The following is a 23,771-nucleotide window of genomic DNA, read 5'->3' as shown; positions in this document are numbered from 1 at the left end:
CAGTGCCCGAAAAACGGGACTGTCCTGCTGAAATCTGGAATGACTGGGAGGGGTGCGCCCTCTATGGGGTGGCGCCCCTGTTTGATCACACTGGTCGAACATGCCTCAAGCCAACCCTGCTGGTTACATTAAAATAGTGGGAACTACATGCCAGTTTTTCTCACAATTTTCCTGTACCAGACCAGGCTGAAAAGGCCACGGCTCATTATGGGTTTAGGAATTTAATTGAATTTAAGCCACAGATGTTTGGCAGTGCTTCTCCCAAATGTCGCCTGCCTCAGGCAGGTCTATTGTCTGGTCATTTTTTAAGTCAGATTTTAGGTCGAATTTTAATTGATTTGGATTTTAGTAAATCTCTGATTTGCAAACTAGATGCCAAATTGCACAAAAATGCTAAATTGACCCCTAGATATATATGTGTATAGGTCAGGCTGCAGGAGGACATGTACAAACTCTCATATTGGCCAGACCAATTATAAACCACCATTTATTTTAGATTGTACTGCATTGTTTATTATGTTATTTGAAAAGAAATGTGTTGGAGCGCTTGTTTGTATAAAAATGAACAATAATGTGAAAAATAAATAAAGATTTAATAACAATAAATGATAATAACAATCAGCAATGTCAAACAACAATTTCAAGAATGAGAAATGAGCACATAGCTCTGTGCAGTATTCATACCAACCTAATTGGACACTATTGTAACCAGAAATATATGAGTCCGTTTCATGTGGAAACAATGTTTGCAGAAATGCAAAAAAAACAATCCTGGAGTATATGTTGATACAATGTGTCTTCTTATGGACTAAATTGTCTCAATGGAATATACACCAACAATAAAAGAGTAACTGCTAAATGGAGCCGCTTAAAAAGGAGGTATATGGACTGAGAGCATCAGTTCTCTCCAGAGATTGCCTCTGCAGCACCCCTATGTTGTGGGCTACCAGACATTGGAGACATAAAAGGTAACTATCACACACAGTTACAAGGTACACTCCCGCTAAAATAGTGGTAGAGTTATTACTTCTGCACATCACTTGTATACAGGATTTGCAGGACAGGATTGTTTTTTTGCATTTCTGCAAACATTGGCCCTCATTCAGAGCCGTACGCTCTGAGCAGAGCACACGCTCTGAATGAGGGCCGGGCTCCATTTTCATGGAGCGTCCTCCTGGACGCTCGTATAGCTGTGGGTCACCACCCACAGGCTATACGAGCGTGCAATGTGATGGTCGCGATGGTCGAGACCATCGCGACCATCGAATTTGCGAGCCGGAGCCTGCGGTTGAGGTTTTCAACCGCAAGCTCCGGAGTGATTTTGGCTCTATCAGTGGGCCGGCTTCTGACGGGAGGCGTTCCCGTGGGAACGCCCCCGTAAGGGAGGCACGCCCCCGGCACGCCCACCAAAGGGGGCGTGCTGTCAATCAACATTGACAGCACGCCCCCTTTGATCGGACACAACGAGCGAAGGACTTTTCTTCGCTCGTCGCGTCTGGCGCATGCGCACGACGGAGCTCCCTCCGTCGTGCGCATGCTCAGTCCATAACATCGACCCACTTGCGAGCGGACAGCCGCTCGCGAGTGGGTCTGAATCAGGCCCATTGTTTCCACATGAAACGGACTCATATATTTCTGGTTACAATAGTGTCCAATTAGGTTGGGCTGAATACTGCACAGAGCTATGTGCTCTTTTCTCATTCTTGAAATTGTTGTTTGACATTGTTGATTGTTATTGTCATTTATTGTTATTAAATCTTTATTTATTTTTCACATTATTGTTCATTTTTTATACAAACAAGCGCTCCTACACATTTCTTTTTGTTCTCCATTTTTCAGCAGGTAGCAGCCAGTTTGATATAAGCATTGTGTTATTTGTTGATAGGCACACCTCATTATCTCTTTTTATTATGTTATTTTCTCTTGTTGCTGTTACCTTTTACTATAGGGTTTTCTAAGTTTCTTGTTGTTGGAACAAACTAATGCTAAATAATTGAAAAAAATTCTTAAAACTATGCTACCGCCTTCTAAAATATGTTATTAATGTGCATCCCCAACCAGAGCCCTAGGGGCTGCAGCAGTCATCTATTTTCCCAGGGCTCTGCCCTTTCTGTAATACACAACCAGCAAATCAATAAAACTTATCATCTGTAAATAGAAATTATAGAATACTGAGAAAAGTGATTACATGATGTCTCAGTATAAATAACAGTAGACAGCTATATTTTGCTAACTGCTATACTTACGTGAAATTCACCTTGCATTTTCTAATAAGGGGATATAGCACAAAATCAACGAATGGCACAAGGACTAGAATAAATATTGGATTCACAGTCTATGGGAAAAAAGACGAATATCAGCGGTTCTGAAAATTCATTGTGTTAATTTTTATTTTAATGAATGAATCAAATGTTACCTGCATCTGATCTGGCTGAATTTGGATAGCTCCCTAAAAAGAATAAAGAAATAACATCAAAATAAATTATTATTATTACTGTGACCATTTGTAACTTGCAAAAATACCTTTTTATGGAACTAACACTTTTTTGGCTACAAGAGCAAATGCATTTAAAGAGACACTCACACTATTTTTAGCTGCCACTAGTTCTGTGTTGTAAATAAAGGATAATAATAATAGTAATAATAATAATAAATGGCACACTCACTAATCTGTCCATCCACTCACACTACCTTTCCACAACGCACTTTGTGGACTGCAACATGTTCTGCTCAGTGTCTGGTATAGGCCTGGAACTCCCTTTTTCCCAATAACAGCACATAAATACACTGATAATTTCCAGTACATCAGTAAGCAAGCAAGTCAGGTGATTACATTTAGGGTTTACACTGAAGCGCATTAATTTATTTACTGAATCTTCCAGTCTGTCATATATCCTGTATCTAGCATGAGTGAATACACTTTAGCATGTCAAAAACTGTCGTGTTCAGTATTATAGCAATACCGCTAATATATATGAAAATGTAAGTCTGATTTTGTGACTTTTAGTATCATCCAAGATACTTACAAAGTTCCCATCCATAGTGGTGGCTTGAAGAGTCCATCTTGAGCCCTTTAAATAACAAACCGTCACAGTCAACAGAGGCACAGAAAATAATATTTAAACTAGTAGTGGTAAGCTACATTGTAAAATCTGGTATATTCGCAAACTTTACCCACCCCTCAAGTAAGATAAATCCTAGTAAATGATGTGGTAGTCCTACTGCGCACTTCATTACATATCTACATAATTACAATGATGGGTCCTGCCGCAGCTGTGAGGAGGGGCCATCGGGATGCAGTCAGGAAGCCAATGGTCGAAATGCCAACCGCCGGCTTCCCGACTGTCAAATCCCGGCAGAGTACTAATGACAGGCGTTGAAATCCCGATGCCGGTCATTATACCTACGCCAGGAGGTAAACCGGACGGCAGGTGCGGGGGGGGAGGGTTAGGTTAGGGGCTCCCGTGGGGGATTTAGGCTTAGGCACCCCAAGGGGGGGTTAGGGTTAGGCACCCACGGGGGAGGTTAGGGTTAGGCACCTTCCCCAGGAGACTTAGGTTTAGGCTGCGGTGACGGGGGGTTAGGTTTAGGCACTTAAGGAGGGGGGATAGGGTTAGGCACTAGGGGGTGAGGTTAGGGTTAGGCACCCCTAAGGGAGGGTTAGGGGGGGTTAGGGTTAGGCACTAGGGGGTGAGTTTAGGTTTAGGCACTCCTAAGGGAGGGTTAGGGGGGTAGGGTTAGGTATGCTTACCTAAATCCCCTGTTGGGATTTTCACTGCTGTCAGTCTGGAACATACTGATTCCGGGGTCATCATAGGGTCAGGGGCCATGCACTTTAACAATAAGCTACAAGGCCCCTACAAGAGGGTGTGTCACTCACTTATCCGGTAGGCTGCAGAGTGTTTGTGTGCTAGTCTACTGTCCTAAACCCAAACATTTTTTTTTTTTTTTTAAATCATGTGGTTGAAAAATTAAATCAGACAGTCTCCCGGCAGCCCCGTTATGCCACTGGCCTAACAGGGAAATTCCTGTCCAGTACACCCCTGCTCCAGATAATGAGATATTGGTCAAAGTCATTCTAATATGTCATATTTTGGCTTTAATGTATACTGTATATATTTCCTGACTATTATTAAGATTTTCTCTACATTTTACTTACAAAATATCTGTCAAAGCTAGAACTATAAAGAGAAATGCACACTGTAGGTAATGCACCCAACTAATCGTACAGCTTTTGCTTATAAAGAATTATGTTTTTTTTTAATATTATATTACATGCTGAATTTTTTCACATCCATAACTTACCTGCTGATCAAAAAGAGCCCAGAACATTGGGAGTGGGATATAAAGAAATAGGACCCTAAGGACCATCTTAATTTGCTCAATAAGAAGTTCCTGCAAAAAAATAAAGCACAAGAGAACTAAGTTTATATCACAAAACTTGAATTGATAATGGGCTTCATGTACGCAGCTGCTGTGTGAAAATACGAGAATGCATGCAGCCTTCTGGTAATGTACTGAGACGCCCACTGGCGGCTTCACAGATCCAAGCAATTGCATACAAACACGCAGCAGTGATCGCATATCCTTCGATAATCGAACATCTGAGCAAGCCTGCAGGATGGCCGCTGGAACTGACGCCATATTTTCTGTATTCGGGATCACAGATGTAGGCAGATACATGCCTCAAAAATGACACTCCCACATTTTTGCCACTCTTCCGTTACTTCCCAAAAAACCGGCCTCTGTCTGTCAATCACTTGTGAATAAATCCCCACTAAAACCGTAGTCACATTTTATCTCAATGCAAATTGATCATCTGATAATCGCTCAACTGCGCAAATATTGGCATTGACTATGTATCTGAATCAGGCCCACAGTACTTTGATATAGTGTGTACAAGCACATATACACATTAAGGGCCTGATTCTGAGTTGGATGGAGCGGTGATGACAGACATAGAAGAGCAATGTTTCTACTTCAGGGCCATAGGGGGTCCACAGGGTTGACCCTGGGTATAGGTTGGGAACCAAATCCGGGCACCACGCAGTTAAAGCTTTTAGCTCCCAGGATGCACTTGGGTCCACTCTCCCTATAACCCCACCCCCCAGCCAGAGGCACCTCAGTTTAAGTTGGTGCCCGGCCGGAGTTGGGTCACCGTTACTACAGGGGGGCTGCTTAGCAGCCCCTAAGCTTAAAAGAGTTTTATTTTATTATTTTTTACTACTCTTCAGAGCGGCAGCATCAGACTGTCCAATGGACGTCTGAGCTGCCGCTCCTACACCCCGCCGGCGCTGCGACGCCAGTACAGATCTGGGGATCGCAGCGGGACCCCAGAGTCTGTACTAGCCGGGCTCTGGAGGAATCCCTGGGCTGCTGCCGGATCGACGGGGACAGGTAAGTCGCGTGGTCACCGCTTGCGGTGATCCACGTGTGAATATGCAGCCTTATGCCTCCGGTCTCTGGGGACAGACCGGAGGCGCTAGCGGTGGCGGCGGGCTCCCCCTCCATGGAGGCATACCCCGCGTGTCCACAGCCCACCAGGGATTATAGCGGCAGCGGGAGCCGGCATCCCGGGGGGTTAATTGCTAGCCAGGGGAGGAAGCCTTCCCTGTCTAGCGGCTCCTCCCCTCAGCTCAGCGCGCCTTTCAATAATACAGTCTGGCATCGCTGAGCTGCTTCCTCCGCGGGCCACGCTTCTTCTGAGGTCTCCAGTGGCCATTTTCTCTCTGTGGTGGTGCAGAACTCTTAGGATGTCAGTGAGCCCAGTCCCCCTGCGTACACAGCGCTATAGCCTTCCCAGACACTGAATCTGGGCAGTTGAATGTAGCGATATTGTGCAGTATATTATATGTCATGCTTATGTATGTATATATATTTTTCTGCATTGTATGTGACTTATGCTAGTGCTGACTGTCTGCTTTTTCTCTCACCTGTCAGTGTATATCTATCCCTTTTCTTTATCTGCCCTAATACAGGTGTACCTGGGGTGGTTCTGAGACCTCACATATATATATTTGTTAATATCTGTGAGGTTTGTCACATACTGTTGCGTGCTGCACGTTGCCATATTTTAGATGGAACTGTGAGTTGCATACGCTGATAATGGGTCCCTGCAGCTAATCTTAGCGTCAGTCAGGACCGGTATGGCGCTGCTTAATATTTCCGTCAAGATAGTCAGATATATCTGACCAGGAGATTGCACACGATACTGCACCCATTATTGCTATCCTGCAAGTCATAGCCTGCAGGAATTAGTGCGGAGGATTTTAACTCAGAAAGGTTTATGTATGCGGCACCATCTGGTGCGGGGCCCCTTGCACGACCCCCTTAAAGGGCGGTTTATTTCTCAGGATCCTCTCCTTTAAGGATCGCCGGGCGGGCCCCATTGTCGTCACTCGCTTGGAGTTACTTCACCATACTGCCCTTTTGAACTCGGGGTATCTCGCAATTTCTTGCAATTTACCCCTGTGCAACAGACTGTCGCTCCCCGCCGGGGTTTTTCACAGTACATGAATTACCTCCGATACCACATCGGTCTGTCATTCCCCTTGCAGGGATTACCACAACGGCCACCCTGGTGGATGTCGTTTTATACGAAATACTAATTGGCGTGATATACGCCCTGTGGTTACTGACCAGTGGCTCTGCCGTGAACTGGATGGTATATTCGGCTCTTTCCCTCTCACATGGGGGGAGCCGATTTCAAGTATTATTATCCCTGCTTTGGGGCTGGTAGCCAGGTTCATTCTGGATATAGAGAATGTCGATCCTGCACCTGTATCATACATCTTCGTGTTTTCTACCCAGCGGGTGGATCTCATAGCGGGAGTCTGGCTGTCGCCAGATACGAGGAGTCACAAAGGCCTCCTGTTTCCCATTCCCTGAGGGTCCTCACAAGTAATGGAAATCCCCTTCTGGGATGGATTTGTATGTTAATCATCGGGTTACAGGCATTAATACGCCTCCCATCCCGGCCTGGATGGATTTTACGGATCCGTAGGTGGTAACTTTGCCTGAAATCAATGTACTCGTTTTCAGGGCCTGTTGCCCGTCCTACCATGGCCATCGCATGGTGATGCTTTTGTGACGTTTTTCCCCTCCAACACGTCTGAGGTTCAAATATCTTTTGCCGCTCACATATAATATGCAGTGGTCATATGTGGGATTACCTCATGGGATGCCGGTCTTCTAACTTTCAGGGTTTCGGCGGCGTCTGTATCCGCCGCAGTACCCTATGGCTGCGTTATGGGAAAGCAGAGGTGCACACTCCTTCCATGGGGAAGATCTTGTTTGGTCCTGACCTTGACAAGATCGTTGCATCATTGGCAGTATCACTAATGGGGAGATACCGTCTTTAGCTACTCCCACTACATTCGGACTAACTCTGTTAAGTCTTTTTGTCCTCAGGGTCAGCCTAAAGGCCTGTTTTTTCCTAGGCTGTCGGCCTCCATGGGGGCCACCATATCCAGTACCGAGCAGTCCTGGACTTCCGGACGACCCTGTTTCTACACCTGAGGATATACCCTCAGCCTGACGGGACAGGTCTACATCTGGGGAATTTCCAGAGTGAGGTACTGATTCTCAACGGCCTCTCATTGCTCAGGCAGCCTCCTCACAGGCATTGTTACACGGGCTCTTCTTCAGACCTGATCAGGGCCTTACAATCCCAGAAAGCTATACAGTCTTTGTGGTAAGCAGAGCTATTTCGGCCAACCTCACTATCTCAGTGAGGGACTGGTTGTTCTACTTTCTTTCTGGGGCGGTGACCGACTGGTCCTCATTTGCCTATACTCTGTCTCAAATCCCTGAATCAGATTCCAACGGTGCCTGGACTCAGGTGGAATCGTCCATGCTCCATTATCCGACGTTTGGAACCTGGGGATTTTAGGGTATATCTGAGTATTCAGGATACGTACCTACGGGTACGTACAGAGCCCTCTCATCAGCATGGGTTCAGGTTTGCTGTGCCACAGCAACACTTGTAAGTTTCGGGCTCTGCCTTTTGGGACTGTCCTCAACTCCACCGGGGTTTACCAGCCTTATGGATTTTCTGACAGTTCACCTGTTCAGGGTATCCGAATGCTCCTTTCTCTGGACGGTCTCCTGCTTTTAGCAGGATCACCAAGGTACTTTACCGCCAGGTCAGGATAACCGTGGCTTCTTCTCGGCACAGATAATTAGTCAACGGAGAAAAAAGTCCTCCCTACATCCCTCACAGGGTTTTCTTCATCTGGGAGTACTGCTAGATTCTCAGACTCTGAGAATTTTTCTGGCGTAAGACAAGATCTCCACTCTTCAACTTGGAGTGTGCGGATATCTACGCATTCGACATATGTCATTACTCTTTGTGATGCGCGGTCTACCAGAGTGTCTACCTTTTGGTAGGGTGGAATGTGCTCAGTTCCATTCCAGGCCTTGCCATAATTGACTCCGGAGGCGAGTTGGTCTCTGTCCGGGTGGTTATGGCCATCTCGTCCAGGGTGTTCTTTGCTACAGACAGTGTCTGGTCCGCATTCGTTTCGGGGCAGTTGGACGTCTGTCGTTTCTGCCCTGCCACTTAACTTGTTGATACTTTAGGCTGTCTTGGACCTTCACTCTGGCCTAACCCATATGTCACGGTAAACCTGAATAGGTTCAGTCCGACAGTGTCACAACAGTGACTTCCATCTAGGCAACACTGGTAGTTGGGTGGCAATGTCAGGTATGTCATCCATTCTGACGTAGTCCAAGGGTCTTCTACTGGCCAACTCTGCAGTGTTTATTCCCGGAGCTCTCCATTGGGAAGCGGGCTTCCTCAGCCGTCGCGACGTGCATCCCGGGGACTAGTCTCTTCTCCAAGAGAGGTTTCAACTCCTGGTGAGCAGAGGGGGCCTCCCTGAGGAGATTGATCCTCATGGCCTTCTGACTTGATCACACATTACCGGTGTTACAGTCCAGCTCCAGGAGTACTGAAGCTACCTTCAGTGACTCTTTGTCAGTGAAGTGGTCCTTCCACTTTGTGTACCTGTGTCCTCCGTTCTCCCTTCTTCCTCGAGGTCTTCGGAAGTTTAATTCGAGACGGAGGGGCTTTCCTTCTGGGGGCTCCAGTTCATCCCAGACATCACTGGTACTAAGATTTTCGGAGTCTCCTCATCGATACTCCGTTCCTACTGCTTCACTATCTGGACCTGTTGTCTAAGGGTCCTTGTTTTTCCCTGGACCTGGATCGTTTGTCTTTGACTGCGCCCCTACTGTGGTCCTAGGGCTTTCCTGGCTCTGTCTTCATTGAGATGTTTAGAGCAGATAGGCCAGACTTTGCTGGGATCTGCCACGGACTGTGGCATACATAATTCTTATGGTATCGTACCTGTCGATACGATCCTCCGGTGTCCAGGATTTTCAGATATTCTGGCATTCCTTCCGGCTGGCTTGGGTTTCACCCTTGGCCTGGCCTTCCTGACAGTGCGGATCTCTACACTGTCGGTATGGTTAAGATATGGAATTGCTCCGCTCTGGTATCCAGTTCATCCTTTGGAGTGTTTTCTGGATTATGCCTCCACTTGTCCTCCCTAGGGACTCCTGGGGAGTTAGTAGTGGTTCTTTGTTCCCTCCGGGGACAGTCAATGGAACCGCTGGTTGTGATAGCCATTACATGGTCTATTGTTTAAGCTCTCTCTCTCTCTCAGGGTGTTTAAATCAACCAGGAGAGTGTCTGAATTGGGAGCGTTCTCATGTGGCTCCCTCTTCTGGAGGGCATCATGTCAGGGTGTGAGTTGCTCTCGCCCTGTATTTCTTCTTAGAGTGGTTTTTAGGTTCCATATTATTCTGGAACTTATGGTACGGCCATTCAGTCCCCAGTCTTCTCGGCTGGTGTGGCCTCATTGACTGTGGTCCGGCCTCTTTGGCTTTATATGATCCGTTCAAGTTCCTTATGGTAATCGGACTCCTTATTGGTGGTCTGCGGTTTCTGGTTTTCACAGGAAACGATGGCCGGCCTATAATGAAATGTTGGCTGGATGGCCTCGTATGTCTTCCTCAGGGGCCTACCCATGGGTAGGCATTTCTGTCGTTGAGGCTTGTTTTTTCTCGGGCCATGTAACCCTCGTGGGCGGCTCGTTGTGGCGCCTCGGCTGTTTTGCCTTACTAGGTGTCCACGTGGTCTTCTGTCCATACCTTTTTAAGGTTCTAGGCATTGGTTTCCTTTGCCTCTCAGGATGCTTCCTTTTTGGCGACGGATTCTCCTCTCAGCACAGGAGCGTCCCCACCCTTGGTTGAACTGCTTTGGGACATCCCCTAGGTCAACCCTGTGGACCCCCTATGGACCCTGAAGTAGAAAACAAGAGATATGGTAAGAACTTACCTTTGTTATCTCTGTTTCTACGAAGTCCACAGGGCGCCCACCCTGACGCACCTGGCTTCATATGGGCTGTGTTACTGGTCACCGGTTTCCCGTCTCCTTTTCTGTGAGTATGGTTCTAGAGTGTTCCAGTTTTCTCTCTCTATTTCTCTCCTCCTCCGGCCTTTGGCTACTTACAAACTGAGGTGCCTCTGGCTGGGGGGTGGGGTTATAGGGAGAGTGGACCCAAGTGCATCCTGGGAGCTAAAAGCTTTAACTGCGTGGTGCCCGGATTTGGTTCCCAACCTATACCCAGGGTCAACCCTGTGGACCCTATGGACTTCGTAGAAACAGAGATAACAAAGGTAAGTTCTTACCATATCTCTTGTTTTTTCGTCTGCACCTGCGTCTGAGTCATATCGCGCATATGCCCTGATTTTGTTCGTACAGAGGGCCTGATTCAGAGCCGGATGCTCTGACAGAGCACTTGCTCTGAATCAGGGCCGGGCATTTTTTTCTTCAGAACGGCCTCCTGGCCGCTCGCATAGTTGTGGGTGACCACCCACAGCTATAGCGAGCGGCCATGATGATGGTCGCGATGGTCAAGACCATTGCGACCATCGGGCTTGCGACGAGACCCTTGTGGTAGGGTCTCGTTGCTGCAAGCCCCAGAGAGCTTTCGGCTCTAACAGAGCCAAAAGCTCTCCCACTGACATCACTTGTGATGTCAGTGGGGCCGGCCCCAGACGGTAGGCGTTCCCATGGGAACGCCTCCGTCTGGGCAGCCATGCCCCCGACCCGCCCACCAAAGGGGGCGTGCTGGCACTCAACATCGACAGCACGCCCCCTTTGGTACGAGACCCGGAGCGACGGAGTGCCCGTCGCTATCCGGGTCTCGCGCATGCGCACGACGGAGCCGGCTCCGTCGTGCGCATGCGCACTGGCCTACCATTGACCCGGTTGCAAGCGCACAGCGCTTGCGACCGGGTCTGAATCAGGCCCAGAGATGCAGCAGAAATGTAGATGCGCGGTAGCAGAGATGTAAGAGGTTACTGGATGGTGATTGGTGCTGCAGGCGTGATGCTGAAAGCGGCTGCATACAGAGACACACAGACACTCACATAGGAGGCCATACTCAGATGGAGAAACTGCATCTGCCCTAAGGTGACCGGTAATGCAGCGCCTATTGTCGTTATCGTCATGTATAAATTCCACAAAATTAGTGAACTCTGTAGAATGTATCTTCTAATTTTTTGATATCAATAAAACCATTTATGAAAAAAAATATATATAACAAATTACACTTTATGAATAACCTGTTAATTATAACTGATACCACTGGTGTCACAAGCGGGGTGCGGGGTGACACCAAATTGCTGGCTTCCCCTTAGTGACAGGAGCCGGGTGCTGCATTACGTTCAGCACTCAGGGTCTCATTCAGACCCGCTCGTGAGCGCTCGCAAGCATGTCGATGTTTCCCAAATGCGCATGCGCACGATGGAGGCGCCTCCGTCGTGCGCATGCGCGAGACCCGAATAACGACGGGGTAGCTGTCGTTATGGGTCTCGCACCAAAGGGGGCGTGCTGTCAATGGTGATTGACAGCACGCCCCCTTTGGTGGGCGTGCCGGGGGCGTGGCTGCCCAGACGGAGGCGTTCCCATGGAACGCCTACCGTCTGGGTCCGGCCCCACTGATAGAGCCAAAATCGTCTGGGTCCGGCCTCTGATAGAGCCAAAATCACTCCAGGGCTCGCGTCAACGAGACCCTACCGTAAGGGTCTCGTCGCAAGCCCGATGGTCGCGATGGTCTTGACCATCGCGACCATCATCATGGACACTCGCATAAGCTGTGTTTGGTAACCCACAGCTATGCGAGCGTCCAAAAGGCCGCTTCGCAATTAAATAAAACACGCCCTGATTCAGAGCGGGCGCTCGTTCAGAGCGTCCGGCTCTGAATCACGCCCTCTGCTCCTAGCACAGTGAGGGGGCCGGCACTTCACACAGGCTGGTCGCTGGGGGTGTGACAAAATGTGGTGGTTCGGGCCACGAGGCCACACCCCCCGCCACGCACAGTACAAGCACCACGACGCTGCCCGCACCGGATGCAAAGAGAGGTGTGGACGCCGCTGACTGATACTACAAAAATGAACCTGTATTACAAATATATTTTGCTTACATCGTAATTTTCTTTTGCCCAGTCCATCCAGTGCTCTCTCTTGGGGATGGATTTGCTACGATTTCTGTATCTATTTCGGATGGCGCACTGTCCAGGGAATACAGAAAATATGGAGAATAATCAATATGATGTAAAGTATATTTCTTCAGCCACAACCATTATATCAAATACCTCTACAAATACAAATTCTAATTTAGAATTCAGGAATTATTATAGTACAATACCTCCCAACAGGTTTATGTACAGCCAGTGTAATGAGTTTACAGGTATATGATAATTACATTAGGAAATAATGTTGCCTTTGCTCAATTTCCATAATATGGCATGGGGATGATTCGTTTAAAAGTTATGGCTTGTTGGTAACAAACATTTGTAGACAATTTGAGAAATGGGTGATACTGCTATAGTTTAGTGCTTATGGATGAAATTTAACTGGTATGAGAGACTAGTAAGTACAGTAGTTTTGTTGTTAAATGCATACATGTAGAGGAATAATATACCGTACTGTGGCCCCCATTTACTAATGAGATTTATCACCAAAATGAGCGATAAATGTCACTGTGTATGATAAATGGTGCTCCAGCCAATCAGCTTCCAACTCTCATTTTTCTAACAGTTGACAGTTGGGAGCTGATTGGCTGAAGCACCGTTTATCAAACACAGTGACATTTATCACTCGTTTTGGTGATAAAACTCGTTAGTAAATGGGGCCCTGTTGTATGCAGTGGAGAACTGAAATACATACATACTGTATATATGGCTAAGGAGCCATGACGTAAATTTTAGCAAAAATTGCTGTACGAGAAATCTCCCCCCCCCTCTCATTAACTAACATTTTTATTTGCATTTTTTTTTTACCATTTATTCTGCAATCATGATGCCAGACATTTGCTAAGGTTTTATTAAATTCAATGCTGATATTACTTTCTGTTGTGCTATGACAATATCGGGGAAAAACAGAGACATATGGGGGTAAATTTACTAAAGTTCGATATTGCATTTTGAGTGATTTGAGGTGCGATTTTCATTCGATTTGTATTCGATTTTGCTTTTGGGTATTTACTAAAGGCCAAATAGAATGTAAAATCGAATTTCAAATCGAATTTTTAGTCAAATCGGCCTCAAATCGACCATCAGAAAAACATTGGTACTTTTACATAGCCCAACACACAAAACCCTTATTTACTATCATTTGATTTGAAATCGACCTCAAAATCGAACTTCAAATCACCAAATGAATAGACCTGATTCATGCTTTCGATTTGAGCATGAGCAGCTCGGATTGACACAGATACATGCAGACATCAGTGAGATGCCTGCATGTATCTGACTGTCCAAAGTAATTAAACAGTTAAAAGTAAAAAAAAATTACGTGAGGTTCCCCCCCCCATAACAGAACCAGTCCCGGACTGTTCAAACCCAGGTCTGGTTGACTAAGTACAGGAAAAAAATGACGTAGGGTCTCCCTGTACTCAGTACAACCAGCACTGGGCTATGGCAAGCAGGGTTGGTTCTGGATTTACAGGGAAAAATTTGTGTAGGGTCTCCCTGTAACTCACAGAACCAGCCCTGCACCCTTTCTAACGGGGGACTGATGCCACAGCCAGGGGAGCCCTATCACCGGGCCTCCCAGCCGCAGCATCAGCCCTGACTGCTAGTCAACCCAGCCAGGGATCCCTGGAGAGTTGTAGACCCCTCCAATAAAGCTGTCTCTCCCTCCAGGGCACCCCTAGCCTAGGCTGATAGCCTGGGGCTATCCCCGCCACCCCTGGGCGGTGGGTGGAGGTTTGATTGTGTTAGTGTAGTGTAAAAATAAAATAATATAAACATTGTCTTTACAGTAGAACTGCAGGTCCCAGCAAGCCTCCCCCGCATGCTGGTACTTGGAGAACCACAAATACCAGCATGCGGGGTATTAAGGCCCCACTGGGACCTGTAGTTCACCTGTAAAGAAATGTTGAAAGAAACACACACACACCTTGCACAGTATAAGTTTAATACATACATACACACAATTACTCATACTCACCTATATTACCTGAGTACAGGGAGACCCTACGTAATTTTTTCCCTATACTCAGTCAACCAGACCTGGGTTTGAACAGTCCGGGCTGGTTGTGTTTTTGGGGGGACCTCATGTCGTTTTTTTAAGTATTTACTCTTTATTTACTTTTACTTTCAGTTACATGCAGGCATCTCACTGATGTCTGCATGTATCTATGTGAGAACAAACTGCTCATGCTGAAAGTGAAAGCATGAAGCAGTTCTATGCTGTCGGGGATTTGCAGTTCGTTTTGAAATGTGATTTGCTGTTCGATTTGTACATGAACATGCCAAATCGAACAGCAAATCACTGCTCAAAACCGACTTAAATCGAATTTGTTTTGCACATTGCAAAACAATCGAATAATAGTAAATCTAGCGAAATCACTGGTTTTGCAACATTCGATTTGAGTCGGTTTGAGAAGAGCTAAATCACTCTTCAAAACGACCTGCAAATCGACCATTGATAAATTTACCCCATGGGCTCTTTGTTCAGTGACAGTTTCCAAGCCTGTAGTCATTAGCATCTGAGTGCCTCCTCCCGAGGTTTTCTGTTTGCTTGATGTGTGTGCTTTGAGGAAACACCAGCATTTTGTTTATTTCAGTTGTTCTGTAGTTTTTATATATTGATCAAATTCCATCATTTTAATGTTTCATTATTTTTACTTTAGTCATACTCAATGTGTCAGAAAGAAGAGATTCGGCATTAAAGTAAGGTTTTCTAGGTTGGCTAAACTCCTTTTAAAACTCTGCCACATACTGTAAATAAGATATATATTTATTTAATGCCTTTTACCATTTTTTTTTCCTTTTGCATGTTTCTCGACCTTTTCCCGCCTATACTCCACGCTACCAGGTGTGAATAAGCCCCACTGTGTAACACACTATACCAGTGGTTCCCAAATTGGGTGCCGCGGCACCTTGGGGTGTCTCAGAGCACTTGCAGGGGTGCCTTGGGTTGGAGGTCCAGTACAAATAAAATAATTTTTAGTCAGTGTGATAGGCAAAACCAGTGCTGGCTGCTGCCAATCAAAAAATATGTGGACAACAAAAAGTGGAGCCCTGTCAACCACCACGTGACTGAACCTAAGGGTGACTTATAAGCACAATTTACTTAATTTAAGTTTTGCTGAATTTCTCAATAAGAAACTTTTGGCCCAGGGGTGCCGTGGAAATGATGATATTCTAGGGCGCTGTGATTTGAAAAAGTTTGGGAACCGCTGTACTATACTGTTCCTCATTAATTATATGCAATTGAAACTTAATGGTTTTATTACACATTCAAAAAGTTTATTTTGCACAATTGTACCCCTGCCCTTATGGGCATATACTCCTCTCCCTCACATGCAGAGCGCAGCGGAGTGTGTGTCACTGGGGACTTATGATCAGTCCCCCCTGCTGTAGCTGATCCCTGCACTTGTAGAGATCAGCCAAATAGTGCTTGGAGGAGAACTAAGTTCTCCTTATCGCACTGTGGGCTCGATTCAGACCCACTCACTAGATGCGTTCGTTTGCTAGATGCGTATGCAAATTCGGCAAGGCAGGTGATCGCACGGCAAGGCATTAGCACGCCCACTATGTCTTATCATGCAATCGCATTGTGTATGCAGATGCCCACCAGTCTGTCTTAAGACGCTCACTTGCGCAAGTCATCTCCAGGAAGTGTATGCAACCATCGATAATATTGAGTACCTTCGAATGCGATTGCAGCACTTGTGGTTGACTATACCCTGCTGCAAGCACTGTGAGCGCTTCAGTGCAAATTTCAGCCAAGTGACGTGTTCTATGACGCTGCCTCTTAATTATGCACGCCTCTGAAACGGCATTAAGACGCTCAGGCATACCTGCGTTCGCACCTCCACTCCCCCATTCTTAGCAGCCAGCCCGTCACCACCCACAAACGGCTTCTCCTGTCACTCATTCAGCCAGGCTGTCTATACGCAGCGAGTGAACGTTTGACAATCGCTCGCACTGGTTCGTGCACACACATTGTGATGTGTACGCATGCGCAGAATGCAAACAATCGTCTGTCTGCATGTGCCTCATCTTAGCGAGCAGGTCTGAATCACGTCCTGTCATCCCTGCACATCCGCCCCAAGGTGTTGTTCACACGGCATTTTGGAAGTGATGTTGGTGATCACAGACCACCTCGTCACTTCTGGGCGTTCTGGGGAGTCGAAGGATCTCCTCTGTTAAAGCCATGGGATAGAGCGGGCTGGTGTGGTCGCATCTGATGTGACCTTGCCAGCTGTAGCACTGCTGGCACTGGTCGCATCACCTCATCACCTACAACATCGCCAGGTAAGGGGATAGCATTTCAAGATATGAAATTTAGGTTTACAACTTGTCAAATATATCCATAGAAAGAGACAGCTGTATATGGGAAACTGACAATATTATAAGTATTACTGTTGTGATAAAAGCACAGGAAAAGTTGTAAATGGGAGTGAAGTGTGCTCTGTCTGGTGGACAGAAGTTAATTGGCAACATTGATTGTCAGAGACTGATATAATGTGTGTCAGAGGCTGATATACGGTGTGTCAGAGGCTGATATAAGGTGTGTCAGAGGCTGATATAAGGTGTGTCAGAGGCTGATATAAGGTGTGTCAGAGGCTGATATAAGGTGTGTCAGAGGCTGATATAAGGTGTGTCAGAGGCTGATATGAGGTGTGTCAGAGGCTGATATAAGGTGTGTCAGAGGCTGATATAAGGTGTGTCAGAGGCTGATATGAGGTGTGTCAGAGGCTGATATAAGGTGTGTCAGAGGCTGATATAAGGTGTGTCAGAGGCTGATATACGGTGTGTCAGAGGCTGATATAAGGTGTGTCAGAGGCTGATATACGGTGTGTCAGAGGCTGATATAAGGTGTGTCAGAGGCTGATATAAGGTGTGTCAGAGGCTGATATAAGGTGTGTCAGAGGCTGATATACGGTGTGTCAGAGGCTGATATAAGGTGTGTCAGAGGCTGATATACGGTGTGTCAGAGGCTGATATACGGTGTGTCAGAGGCTGATATACGGTGTGTCAGTTGCTAGTCTCAGTATCTCACTACCTGGGGAACAGACAGCAGGCCTGTTGAGAGACACTATGATTACTGGCTAAAAGTACTGTGCTTATGTTAGGTTCATTTCACTCTAACATTTGTTTAGTTAGAGCCAGATAGGCTAGGCTTTTCTATTATGTTTTATTTATCTTTATGTTGCAAATTATACTAACTTCGAGTACTTATACTAACTTCGAGTACTTATACTAAGGCCCTGGACTGGTGCTCCTAATTGGCTGCTATGTCAAAGTGCACCCGTCTATCCCAGTAGACTGCATCCTTAACCTGATCTTGCCACACAGTGTACATTTAGCAAGAATGAGAAAGCCTTAGTCCACCAGCAAACTTTCTTTTAAGAGATTTGTGTGAAAAATAGATGCAACAGCATCAGGGGCTGATGACCAGTGAGACCATGTTGCATAGTGTAAAATAAATACATTTTGTTGCAAGTTTTTGACACTTACTGTACAGTACAACCATTTATAACTGGAGAGGCAGACGGGGAGAAAAACAGGTGTTCTACTGTGTGCCTGGTACAGTGTTGTAATTTGCAAACATATGTAGACCGGTACACAGGCACATGTACGTAAATACATTACATTGATGATGGTAATGAACAGTTTTGAATTGGCTGATTGCGAGTAGAACTCTGATGCTTGAAGTTAAATACACTACCATCTATGCTCCTGATGCTTGAGGTTTATCCTCAGAGTTGTTGGGTATGGTTGGGCCTAAAGATATTTTTATATTACATTTTATGGTACTTCCGGCGACCTTTTTATAATTTATGGGTTTTACTAATGACGCAGCTTAATTATATGCTTGGTTATATGTGAGGTATGTAACCAGGGTCGTATTTATAATGGGTGCAGGGTGTTCGGGGCACATGGGCCCCTGAGTCCAGGGGGCCCACACCGCACACTCTGCACCCATATTTTTAATACCTACCTCTCCGCCTCCAAGGTCCCACATCGGCGACGGGATCAGCACTGTCAAAATTGCCTGGAAAATGTCAGTCGCAACCATTTTCCCGGCGTTTTGCACATACGCAGTAGACACTAGTTCCCAGAGTCTACAGAGCGCAGCCGGCCACCGGAGAGATAGGAGGGGGCCCCGGACAGAGACTGCACACGGGCCCCCTCCTCTCTAGAAACGCCCCTGTGTGTAACCTTTTTCTTCTATTTCAGGGATTCCCAACCACGGTCCTCGAGGCACACTAACAATCCAAGTTTTAAGGATAGCCATACTTGAGCACAAGTGAATTAATTAGTACCTCAGTTATTTTGATTAAACCACCTGTTCCCAAGCATGGATATCACTAAAATCGGGACTGTTAGTGTGCCTTGAGGACTGAGTTTGGGAATCACTGTTCTATTTGATATATTCTCAGCGCTCCTGCCCCAGGGTATGGTCTCCCCCAGAGGAGGCTCCAGAGTTGGGGCTGCAGCGTAGTCCAAAATTAAATTAGGGGAATGACACCAACTTCCAGTGACTCCCGGCCCATAGGCAAAGGCAGGGGGGGTTTCCGTCTGCCTGGAAACCCCCCTCCCCAGCACACATTATGACCACAATAGAAATAGTAATATAATACAATGTTACTAGTGCTGCATGTTCTTCACAGTATCACAAATGAAATGATTAGCAGCACCTGTGGATCTTTTAAAATGTGTCAGCCAGTAATAAATATACCTGTGCACCAACTAGGAGATGTGGAAAACATGAACTGTTATGGGTGCACTGCTATAGACCATCAATAGGGTTAATTATTAATGCTGTATAATAATACACTATCCAGTACATAAGGAGAACCAATATGTACATATATGTCCAGGGCAGTGCTAGGTTCTTCTGCTGCTCCCCCAGACTCCCGGACTTGCACCAATGCTCTGGAATGGTGCCCACATCTGAAAAAAAACATTCTGCTCACACAGGATGGATCTTCTGCCACATCTAATGGCTCATTGTGATCGCTGGTCCGGTATATGCTGGAATTATGCAACACAATATAGTTTGTATGATGCATATTGAAGCTGGATAAGTGCTAATTATACCCTCTTCATGGACTGGCCACACTCGCTCTAAAATCAAGCATTTGGAAACCCCCCTCTAGAAATCCTGCTTTTGCCACTGCGGCCAGTGATGCTGGCAGGGTTTGGTTTGGCAGTTGGTGTGGCTCCCCTATTTAAATTTTGGAATGTGCTGCAGCTACACCTCTGGAGCCAGCACTGGTCTCCCCTCCTCCTCTTCCTTTCTTTTGCTTTCTCTTTTTCATCTCCTCTGGGGCGGGATGCAGCAAACCCCCAAAATGCATGCGCAGAAGGATGCCAGCGGAGCTGCTGGGTCATAGATCCGGAAATCCCTCATACGCAAATGGGCCTCTCTTATCGAGAGAGCTGTCCTTTGTAAATTTTTTCATGCATACCGGCGTAACTAACGTTGGTAGGATGCATCACATCCTGAATGCATCCTGCCCCTGGTCTTTATTTCCTTTAACAGGTTTAGGGTTGTGTTTTCCATGCACTTCTCTATGTACTTTCATGTATGGGACTGCGATCTCTTTGTTCATCTCATTTTGATGTTTTTTGGATATGTTTCTTTATACTTGGATGTACATTCTGTCTCTTGCATGTGCTGTAATCCCGGTGCATATAAATTTTCAGCCATCCACAATTACAACTTTTTTAGTGAATATATTTTACATCTGTGACTTGGGGTGCATATTCATTGGAATCAACATTCGCACTATATTTTCTAAAAGGAATTTCAAAAAGCAGGAGTTTTAAGCATAGAATATCTGCTGTAATTAAGTTGTTATAACGAGAGGTCTATTACAGTGGAATTAAAAAGATTAATTTTCCCACGCAAAATAGACATTTACAGCAACAGCACAAACAACATAACTAATTTGAACTCCCATGACAAAAAGGACATTTTAAATAAAACATGTAATAGACTAATGTATTTGCATAAAAAGAATATTTCAATGTTTATAATATGGTCATTAGTTTACTAACCCCAATGCATCTGCAAACTTGAACTATTATATTACCCTGCGGAGACACTTTTTTGTACATTCGACTTCCAATGATAAATATAACTGTAAGAAAAAACAAAGAAATAACAGAAATATAATGCCAGGTGCACCAGATAAAATAATAAAGCAAATCTCATACAGAAGTGCTTCCTGTAAATAATATAATTATTTATTTGTAATAGGTATGTCTCTACAGTGTCTCACTTATACTTATATGCGCCTTACACGCATGCACAATGGCAAACAATCGCTCGATGTGCGTCCGTAATAGCAATTGCTTTTTCTACTGAATCAGGCCCAATGATAGCAAACCGGGTGCTGCACAATAACATCACAGTGCAGCGCCAGGCTCCCGGTTACTTAGGAGGATGATATCCATTGCGGTCCACACCCCCCTAAGTGACTCCACTGTGTCTCTATAATTTCAAATTGTAAAGCTCAACGGAATATGCTGGTACTATATAAGTAACTGTTAATGAATAAAATAAATACTTATAATTCACTGTGTACAGTACTCCTTTTATCTCTTTTGACCAATTTCCGAGCTGTAGTCTTACAGATTGTAACAAGAGAATTTTACACACGATTGCTTTGCTGGTTATAAATTCTGCATTGTCCTGTTTTATCCTCACACAATCAACATTCACTATTTTAGCCTTTTGTGAACCAGATCACAAATGGAGGAAATCAAAGCCTAATGACCCGTACACACGGGTCGATCAGACAACGATCAGATATCATTGTCTGATCGTCATGCTGTGCTGGATGTTCTATATCGAACATCCAGAGTCCCTAGAACAAACAGGCTAACCTGGTTGATATCGACCAGGTTGGCCTGCATGCACGGGCGATGGTCAGACCATCCGTGTCCGCGCATCGACCATCGTTTGGTTGTTAGAGGGGTAGAAAAAAAGAACGATGTAAACGATCAAACGATAACGATGTTGTTATCGTTTATATTATTCTTTTAAGTTGGACCATGTGTATGCACCATTAGGTGTTGTGGTTACTTTTTTATTACAAGATGTGAGAGAGAACGCATGTGAATTCAACACATTTTTTATCCATTCATTACTAGAGTTTTAAGGCCTAATTCAGAGCTGGATGCTGCTGCATCCGCTCTTGCATCTTTTGCCGGAGTTGCGGCTGCGATAATATGCAAAAAACTAATATCAGCCTTCCCCTATTGTAGTAGAATAGAAGGTGCTAACAACTAGTGGAAACACCCAAGGAGCGCAGTAAACATTACATTTTGAATGATCAAAATAAATGTCACATTTGTTAACTACAACATATTACAAGCAGCAAAACAGAACTAATATACAAATAAACAAATGCATATACAGTAAAAATGGGTGCATTTAAAATAGATGGACTCCAAAATAATTAACAATAAATTTCCCTCACCTCTGCAGTTGGTGGGAATAGTAAAAGTTAATGGTTTCTCAATAAACAAATGTAGATCATACATCTGTGATGGATTGCCGCAATTCCCCATTCTGCCGATGTCGGGGCTGAGGGATCAGGGATATTCAACATGTTGAAAAATCTCGATTCCCCAATCCCAACCCAAAAATGGTCGTATTTAGTGAGTCAGGGAGATTTAATAGGTTGATTTCCCCAGTCCGCCAATGGATCACCAAGGGCGTAAATACAGGAGACAATGAAAAGAAGTTGCCTCCAGGCTGCAGCCTGAAGAGGACACACTGATCTCCTCCATTGTTTCAAGTTCTACTTTATGCACCCAAGAGCCTTCTTCTTCCTGGGCCACCACCCTGGAGTCAGGTCTCTATTGATGGATCTCCAGCAAGTAAACTGCACCAATGTACATAAAAAGGACAGGGCAGAGCGTGGAGTGTATGGCCCCTCTCTCCTTTGTTGGTTCTTCTCCCTCACACATGCGGGACCGTCTGCCTCTACTATTGCTGTGGGAACAGCAAATAGCAAGAAAGGAAGACCCTGATCAGCAACAGATAGTATTTGTGTGCTTGGATGTTGGTAGCTAATTGGGGGAGGAGTGTGTGTCTGAGTGCTGCTGCTAGGGTGTTGGCATGACAGTGAATGGAGGGCGGGAGAGTGTGTGGGTTCTTGGGTGTTGGTAGTGAAAGCAGGGAAGAGTTTGTGTGTCTGGGTGGTGCTGGAAGTGAATGCAGTGGGATAAGAGTGTGTCACTGGGGGCTGCTGGGGTGCTGGAAGTGAATGTGGAGGGGGTGATAGTGTGTGTCTGGGTGCTGCTGAGGTGTTGACAGTGAATGTAGAGTGAGGGGAGTGTGTCTAGGTTCTGCTGGGGTGTTGGAAGTGAAAGTGGGGGGTAGAGGAGGGTGAGGGTGTGAGTCTGGGTGCTGCTGGGGTGTTGGCAGTGAATTCAGGGGAGGAGAGTGTCTGGGTGCTGCTGGGTTATTGGCAGTGAATTCAGGGGTAGGAGAGTGTATGGGTGCTGTTGGGGTGTTGGCATCGAATTCAGGGGGAGAAGTGTGTGTCTGGGTGCTGCTGGGGTGTTGGTAGTAAATGTGGTTTAGGGGGAGTGTGTGTGAGTGCTGCTGGGACTGGGATGTTAGTAGTGAATGTGAGTGGAGGAGGGAGCACCAACAACTATATTGCCTATGGGCTTCTGGTATGAACTTACACCCCTGCGTTTTTTTGCCTTCACTTCTAACCACCTCCCAGTCACCGTCCATCACTTTGCCGTCCCATTTCTCATACCGCCTTTCCCAATCGCAACAGCATCTTTGTGCGTACACATGCACCATAGGGGTTTTTATGTAACGCATACACCATAGGAGTTTTCTGAAATTTTTGCGCATATGCAGTTGCAAATTATCGCTCAACTACATAGACATCAGCATTGTGTGTGAAATGCGTGCGCTTCTGAATGTTAAGGTTATTGGAGGTTACTGTAGTAAACGCATTGCATGGAACAGGACGCTAATGGAAATATGCAACACCTAGGCAATGTGTTAAAATGCTACTAATGTGCGTAGGTATGGTTTCAATGTAAACAATGGGTCTATTTTCATTCCCATTAACGTGATTATAGTAGAACACACATGAATTTAATACCAATGGGTACTTGGCCTTAATTAGGCCCTGTTATAGAATTGCTGGTGGTAATTGTTGTGTGAATATCACTACATACTGTACTATGATTTAGTCAAAA

At 45.7% G+C, this 23,771-nt stretch overlaps 1 protein-coding gene across 1 annotated transcript in view; it reads right to left on the bottom strand.

Moving 5' to 3' along the window:
• LOC148443036 (solute carrier family 15 member 1-like) overlaps window positions 1-23,771 on the bottom strand; it is a 160,415-nt gene that overhangs the window by 31,659 nt on the left and 104,985 nt on the right. Inside the window, exons 12-17 of the mRNA XM_088463341.1 lie at window positions 20,595-20,677; window positions 12,495-12,581; window positions 4,306-4,395; window positions 3,027-3,071; window positions 2,417-2,449; window positions 2,247-2,335 (exon numbers count right to left, since the gene is read on the bottom strand). Coding sequence (XP_088319467.1) covers window positions 2,247-2,335; window positions 2,417-2,449; window positions 3,027-3,071; window positions 4,306-4,395; window positions 12,495-12,581; window positions 20,595-20,677 — 427 coding nt within the window. The remainder of the gene's footprint in view (window positions 1-2,246; window positions 2,336-2,416; window positions 2,450-3,026; window positions 3,072-4,305; window positions 4,396-12,494; window positions 12,582-20,594; window positions 20,678-23,771) is intronic.

This window comes from Taudactylus pleione, unplaced genomic scaffold, assembly GCF_031769625.1.
Source record: "Taudactylus pleione unplaced genomic scaffold, aTauple2 ptg001346l, whole genome shotgun sequence".
In the NCBI taxonomy this organism is placed as follows: domain Eukaryota; kingdom Metazoa; phylum Chordata; class Amphibia; order Anura; family Myobatrachidae; genus Taudactylus; species Taudactylus pleione.
The sequence above is the reverse complement of the archived record's forward strand: the minus strand, read 5'-3'. Positions and strand labels throughout refer to the sequence as shown.